Source organism: Pungitius pungitius, chromosome 20, assembly GCF_949316345.1.
Source record: "Pungitius pungitius chromosome 20, fPunPun2.1, whole genome shotgun sequence".
In the NCBI taxonomy this organism is placed as follows: Eukaryota; Metazoa; Chordata; class Actinopteri; order Perciformes; family Gasterosteidae; genus Pungitius; species Pungitius pungitius.
In genome coordinates, this window is record NC_084919.1 from 10,592,562 (window position 1) to 10,601,439 (window position 8,878).

Sequence of the window (8,878 nt, forward strand, 5' to 3'; positions counted from 1 at the left end):
AATGTTAAATATAAATATCAAATGTTAAATGTAAATGTTACATATAAATGTTAAATGTCATGTCTAACATGACGACTGAACATTACAATTTTTACGGTAATTTATGCAGCAAGCCAAGATGGCAAGTCCGAATCAATTAGGTAAAACTCATTTTAGGTACGGGGCCACATACACTCCACTTTGATGCATGCGGGCCAGACCAGTGAAACCATCGGTGATGGTCCGTTCGACGGGGCGGGGTGCACGGTTGCAGATGGTCCCGTAGACGAGGACATGAATTACCATGAATATTGCAATGTTCAGTTATTATGTCTGACAGGCAGAGTGAACATTTAACATTTATATATGACATTTAAAAATGACATATAACACTTAATATTTATACATAATATTTAAGATTTATATAAACCATTTATAATTTACATTTAGATCGAACATTTATATACAACATTTAACATTTAGATGAAACATTTAAATTATTTAATAACTTTGTTACTTCCCAACATTATTCATGTAATTACATGAATTTCTCTCTAAATATTTTAAAAAGTGACATGAATATTGTTGTGCTTTTCATCTAATGCTAAATCTCCCAAAACTATGCAGGATTTTGGAATGTGCAACCTTTAAAAAAACACTGCCCCATAAAAAATGTTACAATTGAAAGTATTTATTTCATACGTTTTACTCGTTTTTAATGCTCTTTTCTCATAAGGTCATTTTAAATATTGTTCATTAAAATAGTTTCAATGAAAAAAAAGTCCAAAGACTGTCCTCTTTCTTTACATCTCCAGTCAGGCTTATACCACAGCGAGGACGGCGTCCAGAACCTCACCGATCACTTGCGGGGCAAAAGATACTACCCTCCCACAGAACATAATTCCCCAACGGCTTCAGGACAGGTCCCACAAGCCTGAATCTGAACAAATATGCAGTGAAGTACAGCAACACAACGAAGGATCATTCCCAAGTGAAACCAAGGCTGCTGGATGAGATATTTAAGAGCAGCTCAGGTGTATCATAAAGCCCATGGCTCAAAAAGCACCTGCTGCAGACCTTATGCACAGCAACACCTCATGTGTGGGAGGGAGGGTCATTGCAGCCTTAAAATTGGGTAGTTTAGCAGACCTTTATTGGGTTTGCATAACTAAAATGCAGTTACTTTTACATTTTAGGTATGTGCAGTTTAAGAAATGTTTGTCGGCTTAATGGTCCTGCCGTGTAGCCTCAATTAGAATTAGTTTTGGATAACTAGAGTAGCTACTTGAATTAAAAAGTGTGGTTGAAACTTAAAGTATAAAGATCACCAAGTGTAAGTTAAGGAACTGAAGTGCTTTAACACTGCAATTCTTCCAGATTACATTTGTTAAATTGCCTCAATATAATTTAGTCAACATTATGTGCAGCCTAATATATATATTCGCATGTCGCGGTCAGTCATGTCTGTGCTTCAGAAACCAAGTGAGTTTGCAAACATTTTAAAAGTATATCCCTATAGGTTCTTAGTTAGGGAAATTGGCAATATTGAACTTCTGAAAGACGGAAAGTGTGTCTTGCAGGTGCTACTGAATCGTGATACAAAAAGTCACCCACATTTATAGCATCTCTGCAGAACTGCGTTAATTATAAAATGCATGTAATGGAGGGTGAAAACCCAAACACTTTTACACAAACAAACAGTAACAAAAATCTTTATTCAGAAGTTGATGTTAACACAATCGGCCCAGAGGTGATTTGCCTTTGCTGGGTAGAATCCTTTCCTCTTTGTGCTAGAAAAACAAGTTCATATTACCAAACGCATGAACAGTTAGTCAACCATTGATTTCCAAATTTCTTTACCTTGTTTTGCTCCTTTCCTCTCATGCGGTCTGGCGTTAATCTGGCGTGTGGGCTGCACACATTGGCCTCTGCATGAATCTGCTCGGCTGCTTGAGTCACAAATCACTGCATCACAGTGGACATAGATCTGTGGAGCGAGAGAAGGGTTTATTAGACAGGAATACTTGCAGCTTTAACGTGTGGCCAGTAAGTCGTAGGTCACCTCTTCTTTCAGAACCGCCTTGTCTTTAATGAAGGTGAACATTTTCATGGAGAAGCGTTTGAAGTGGGCTGGGAATAAAACCCTGGAGTCGCTCACAACAGGATGGAAAACTGTCGCATAGATGTCATCAGGATTCTCACAACTGGGGAAAAAGGACACTTCTGAATGGCTCTTTTAAGGCATTAAATTAGAATTTGTGCAAATCGTCCACAGTAAAAACGTTTTTGTATACGAAATACTGAAGATGGCACGTTGCTGCATCTCATTACCCATCCACGATGATATCCCAGCTAGGTAGAGATGTCCGGTCTTCATCAAGTGTAGCCCAACACTTCTCCACGATAAGCTCCAAATTTGGGTCTGAAGAATCAATCAGCTCCACCTCAAAATACAGAGGCTGCCTCAGGTATTTCACAACTGGATAATCTTCTGCTTGGTAGAAGAGCTGGTAGGATGAATCTGGAGGAGGCCGTCTCATTAGGAAGAGGAAGGATATTTGGTACATTCCTACTCTTTATAAGGCTTTGAGTAACTGCAACCTCACCTTGTGCTAGCCTGATCTGCACCATCAGCTGCCCTGAGCCGATACCTGCTTTGGGATCATAGAGCCTTTGTTTGGAGCTGACACCGACAGTCTGTGTCCCATTGACCACGTAGTAGCAGGAAATTATTTGTCTAGAACAGAAACACTCATGTGGTTCATCTCCCACCAGACTATTTCAGAATAACATATTGGATGAGTCCTCTACCTGTAGGCTGGATCAATGGGTGACGTCTGGGCAACTCCTTTGTTGTAATACAGGCCAATCTCATTTTCATAGAGCATGTAGTGGTCGAAGAACTAAAATACGATTGGAGGGAGTTACAATTCAAAATGGAAAATTGGGATTTAGGGAAATGCATCACTTACTGTTCTAGTGGTTCCACAGGAATCAACACTGAAAGAGAACAGTGCAAAGCGATCATCACTGAATGCCGGTTTGCAGGACTGGTCCTTTAAAGTCAGACTACTTGGATCAAGCTTGGCCACAGATTGCACCTTCACAGCCGTAGCGGTCATTGTTCCATTTGGATGGCATGCTGAGGGGAGAAGTGGCAGTGTTAAGAAAAGTCATCATCAGGAGAACCATTGCATTTTGTAAGTCTTACTGGTTGTTGTAAAGGGGAAGGTGCAGGAAAGGTAAAGATCAGCAAGCAGCCGGTTGTCATCATCCAACAAACTGAAGTCCACTTTGACTCCGAGTGAATCAGTAGTTATAAACTGCAAGACAAAAATAGAGATTATCCAGTACAGATAATTTATTATGAGGCGTTCTTGTTTGACATACCTCAATCACTGCGTCCTCTGCATTGTATGGCAGTACGAGACTGCTGTGTGTGCAGTTGTCTTGGAATTGATATTCCTCAGCTATCTCTGGTGTGACTTGTCGATGTCCAACTATTGCCTGGATATTGTTGCCTTGACTTCCGTATTTCACAGTGACAAAAAAGTGCTTCTGGTCGCAGGTGCCAGTGATTGTGGGTAGCGCTAAAAGCAGACGGGTTGAAATTATTCAATTTATGAAAGTAGAGTGTTATTATTTTGTGGTAGTAATTTTCTCGTGTTCAGTCAACTTTTTGATCAAACTAATTACCAACTCAATACTGTGACAAGCATCTCACCGACATCCTGCAGAGACGCCTGCAACTCAACTTTGTGGGCAAATTGAGTTTCTTCAGGCAAGATGATGAACCCAAGGGCAAGCGAGAGGAAGTAGGTTGTAACCAAGATTTCTGGGTTCTGCAAATGAATGTGCAGCCATGTAACTGAAACACTTAATTAAGACATCTAAAAACAGTAATATTATTTGACATACATGTTTCAGGACAACATCAGCATCAAAAGGTACTGAGAGAGAGTAGTCCTTTGTTCCATTTGTGTATCGGTGCTCCTGGATGGTAAAGCCTCTGGCGTTGCTCTCCTCAACAGTGAGAACCCCAGTGGAGAAGGTGATGTTCTTCAGTACCACATCATGAAGAAAGGTGCCAAAAACAATGCTGAACACCCGAGCTTCTGGGACAGTATCTGAGGAACAGAAGAACACGTTTAACCTCCTCCAAACCTCAAACACGTTGAACTCTTAGAAAAGAACTCACTTTCTTGGATGTGGGGCTGTTGAGGCATGAAAGGGGTTGTAATGGGGAACAGAATCTTGTATCTGGTATCATCTTTGGTGTCAGTGGTCCTCCACAATACCTCAAGCATGGGCTCCACATTGTACGTGATGTGGTACTGGTAATCTGGGGCATGGCTCTGCAATTATTCATGATATTTAATGAAACACATTTGATAGACTACTGAATCTTTATTTCTTAAGGACTTCCCAACCTTGAAGTGACCATCAGGCGAGCCCACTGGGATCTCAATGACAATATGGTGGTGAGTGGTGGACAGAGTGTACCCCCGTGTGGCCATCTGAGATCGATCAAGCCTTTTCCCGTTGATGCCCATGTGCAATTCTAGGACCTCAAAGCTGCCATCTACCAGTGGTGTCAGACGGCGAGGTACATGCCACGAGATTAGATTGTTGATGAAGAGGACTCCACCTGTCAAACGAAGCACCCATTAATGCAACTGTGATACGTAATGTCCACCACCTCCATCCACAGATATCACAAGGCTTACCTGTGGGACAAGCAGCTGCCAAGTTCATCACATTCAGACCATGTGGAGTCTGATAGTAGGCGCTCACCCTGATCACCTCCATGGGGACTCCACCCACCTAAAAGATATTGGGTTTTACGTCATATTGGGAACGTGTCACATAAAATGCAAAATAATGGAGGCGAGGTTCTCACTTCCTCTGAAGTGGTCTGTGCTGTATTGTAGGGGGATCGCACAACCAGACGTGTCGAGGTCAACTTGAGGCCGTAGCCGGCTTGTTCAGCCTCCCTCAGCACCATTGCTACTGGTTCTGGGGTGTAAAATGTCACCTTCCAGATACCGTGTGCTGCCCCAGATGCCTAGAGGGAGGAGAACTGTCATTACCTCAGTTTCATATAACAAATGGTGCAGCTTGAAAATACAGTCCTCAGTAACCTTGTAAATCTTACACATACATCAGGAAGTTTGTTGCCGTCTTTAACATCTTGAGCCTGTCCCTTTAATCCAGCATCAGGAGCAGCTATAAAGCCTGACACCTAAAGATAAGAAACAGTTGTTTAGTTCTTTGTTAGACACCATTTGGTAGATCCAGGACGGTAACGTGACCTACTTCCATGTAGTTCCTGTCACAGAGAATCTCTCTCGAGGCCCACTGAGTATAGCTGCAAGTCTGCTTTACATCATGGGTAACTACGTCGGATTGACTGTTGCTGTACATTCGCAGCCTCAAGCCAACATTGAAAATACGGTCATCCTAAAAAGTTAGTGCGAGAAACAAGAATTGGCCATTAGTTAAAGAATCGCTCATTTAACTTTTCAGAAAATAAATTTACTTTCAATTTCACTAAAATACAGAAAGTTTGAAGCATTTCAGAAATGTACAAAATAAGCACACACAGCAATTATTTACACCATATAATCACAGACCTGAATACAAGTGCGTGTGTATCTACATACACAGGCTTAATAAAATCAAGTGACTAGATTTCTGTTAACAAAAAAAACAACCAATAAAAACAATGTAAGCGTCAAAATAAAGTATAAAGCACTTTGTTGTCCACATAGCAGCCCAGCAGAGAGGAGTAGATTCTAGTGTTGCCAGAGGGGTCGGACTCCATGCTGTAGCCACACTGAGCAGCTAAACTGGGTGTTAACACAACATGCTGGGTGCCATCTGAGGGAAAGGAAAGACAACCATCACCGTACTGCACTAGTGACGAGCCAATCCTGCTCATTAACACACGTTCTACTCACTGACGGCCTCGACCTCAAGCTCGTTCCCCACTGCTAGGGCCTTGTCCAACGAAAGCCTCATTAGATTACCCACACAGTCTGACAGTAAACCACTGCCTGTAAAGGAAGAGGCTGGTGAGGAAGAGTACACAATAAAAGCAGGAAAGTACAAGTTTAAAAGACAGGCTTACTGGACTGGGAATTGAGCTTCATATTTGGCCTTGCTTGACCCAAGAGAATTACTGCAGCCATCAAGCTCCATAACAAACTTGAACAAAAAAAACAACAAAAAAAAACCACAAGGTTTAGAATCATTACATGTGCAATGTGCAGCAAGGTCTCTTTGAATCAAAATGAATTTACATGTTCCCAAACCTCCACATGTTGCAGTCAGCCCACAGCCAATTAACAAAATCCTGTAGGAACCCAATCACTTTCCGAGCTTGGCACTGAACACCCAACAACAGCAGCGCAACTCCGATGAGAAGCGACTGATTGTCTCGCTGCTCCGTCACCTGCGGTTTTAACCCGACATTGTACACGCCCACTTTCAAACATAAAATGGTCAATGCAAAGCACCTTGTGAATGTTGATGCATAGAAATGAGCTTTCTAGTCATTGTGTCTTCACGGCGGACCACAGTGACTATAGAGAGGAAGAACACTTCTTTCCCAATTCTTTCATATACTGTCTTAACACCATAAGTCACCCTGCAGTATTTTTATGTTTGACAATAATCAGACAATTACCTAAAAAACTGCCCTGCATACCATTTAAGAAAATCTAATTTTGTAAGGTTAACACAATTTATGCATTGATGTTTTCTTATAGCATTAAGATTGGACATTTCTTTAATTTGTTCAATTGTTGTGTGCAGGTGGGGATGGATTAGCAGGTGAGCTGACTGGAGAAAGTGAAAGAGACACCTCTGTTCCAGTGAGCTCTGATACTTTCATTGGATGGCTGTTTTCAGCGTGTCTGTTTGAAGTTTGCTGTTCATGTCACTCTGGTATACCAACCATGAATGAATTAATAAAGTTGCATTCGCTCAAACAATATTAGTCACACATTGTGTTTTGTATTTTTGCACTATTTAATGTTATCTTACAGCTGATGATAACTTCCTGTGAGATAAAAAGTGAGAGGTTCACCATCCGTGTCTCCAAATTGTATGTCCTCATAGGTCATGTGTACAGGTGCGCACATTCTCCAGTCTTCCTTGTTTTTATAGATCACATTTTTTGCGTGGAAGTGGCCTACGCCTCTTTCAGAACCCCCGTTTTGTATGCACTCAAAAATGAGACCCCAGGTGGTCTTGCAGTAACATCTTGCTGTTTCAGATTTGGGGAAACATTTTTATAAACTAAAATATAAATATAAATCACAATAAAATGAGTTTGTATTTCGCAGGTCTTTGTTTTCTGCCATGTGGTTGTCTGCAATGCCAGAAATCCAATAGTTATAGCTTGTAAAATGTATTCTTTAAACTGTTTCAAACATTGAAACCTAATGTTAGTTATTAGGTAGCACATACATTGCTAAAGCGTGAACATTTGCAGACGAGGCCATCCAAACTCACCAAACCCAAATAATGGATGTTATTACTACAAAGGTATCTTATGTTGACTGCTACAGTGCCATCTAGACCTTAAAATTACACAGAGACAATACCAAGGCTGGGAACAGAGTAAGAGGACACCTGTGAATGTGTGTGTGTGGGGTGGGGTTATGTGTATTTAGTTTGTAGTTTAATCTTTTTACTTGTTGTTTGACCTTCGAACCGGCTGTGGGGAAAGAGCTCAATCATTCAACCAAATTATTCAAAATGTCTGTATCCAATGAAGGCAGAACTAACTAAATTGTTTTCACCTGTCAAACTTTTTTAATGTGGCCAGGGCAGTTGAAACCACATATTGTTGGGATCATTTTGGAAGTAATTGTCGGATTCCTGTAAAACATATAAACACCACAAGGCGACTTATGGTATTAAGACTGTAAATGGAAGTAGAAATAATGTTCTTCTTCTCTAAAATGTCATCGGCAGTGTCTGTATCCCGCAGCGCGGTGGAGAGGCTCAAACCACTCACTGTCAGATCGGAAGTTATCATCAGCTGTGAGATAACATCAAATAGTGCAAAAATATACATTTTTTTCCCCAAATCGGAAACAGCAAGATGTTACTGCAAGAACACCTGGAGTCTCATTTTTGAGTGCATACAAAACGGGGGTTCTGAAAGAGGCGTAGGCCACTTCCACGCAAAAAATGTGATAACAAGGAAGACTGGAGAATGTGCGCACCTGTACACATGACCTATGAGGACATGGAGACACGGATGGTGAAGATAGGAAGCTGTAAGATAACATTAAATAGTGCAAAAATACAAAACACAATGTGTGACTAATATTGTTTGAGCGAATGCAACTTTATTAATTCATTCATGGTTGGTATAACAGAGTGACATGAACAGCAAACTTCAAACAGACACGCTGAAAACAGCCATCCAATGAAAGTATCAGAGCTCACTGGAACAGAGGTGTCTCTTTCACTTTCTCCAGTCAGCTCACCTGCTAATCCATCCCCACCTGCACACAACAATTGAACAAATTAAAGAAATGTCCAATCTTAATGCTATAAGAAAACATCAATGCATAAATTGTGTTAACCTTACAAAATTAGATTTTCTTAAATGGTATGCAGGGCAGTTTTTTAGGTAATTGTCTGATTATTGTCAAACATAAAAATACTGCAGGGTGACTTATGGTGTTAAGACAGTATATGAAAGAATTGGGAAAGAAGTGTTCTTCCTCTCTATAGTCACTGTGGTCCGCCGTGAAGACACAATGACTAGAAAGCTCATTTCTATGCATCAACATTCACAAGGTGCTTTGCATTGACCATTTTATGTTTGAAAGTGGGCGTGTACAATGTCGGGTTAAAACCGCAGGTGACGGAGCAGCGA

At 40.9% G+C, this 8,878-nt stretch overlaps 1 protein-coding gene across 2 annotated transcripts; it reads right to left on the reverse strand.

Annotated features, from left to right (window-relative positions):
* Positions 1 to 1,318: 1,318 nt before the first annotated feature.
* LOC119195015 (uncharacterized) lies at positions 1,319 to 6,399 on the reverse strand. 2 transcript variants are annotated; one of them, XM_037449583.2, is made up of 21 exons: positions 6,294 to 6,399; positions 6,110 to 6,186; positions 5,940 to 6,035; positions 5,735 to 5,859; positions 5,296 to 5,439; positions 5,141 to 5,221; positions 4,880 to 5,044; positions 4,707 to 4,803; positions 4,410 to 4,627; positions 4,178 to 4,334; positions 3,898 to 4,106; positions 3,704 to 3,821; positions 3,370 to 3,569; positions 3,191 to 3,302; positions 2,952 to 3,121; positions 2,791 to 2,882; positions 2,586 to 2,716; positions 2,311 to 2,500; positions 2,042 to 2,183; positions 1,840 to 1,966; positions 1,319 to 1,769 (listed from the first exon to the last, which is right to left on the reverse strand). In XM_037449583.2, the coding sequence occupies exons 1-21, from the start codon at positions 6,299 to 6,301 to the stop codon at positions 1,693 to 1,695; spliced, it is 2,736 nt and encodes a 911-aa protein (XP_037305480.2). In that variant the 5' UTR covers positions 6,302 to 6,399; the 3' UTR covers positions 1,319 to 1,692. The 2 variants fall into 2 exon arrangements, with proteins under 2 accessions (XP_037305480.2, XP_037305479.2); XM_037449582.2 differs by having other exon boundaries at positions 6,282 to 6,316.
* Positions 6,400 to 8,878: the final 2,479 nt, after the last annotated feature.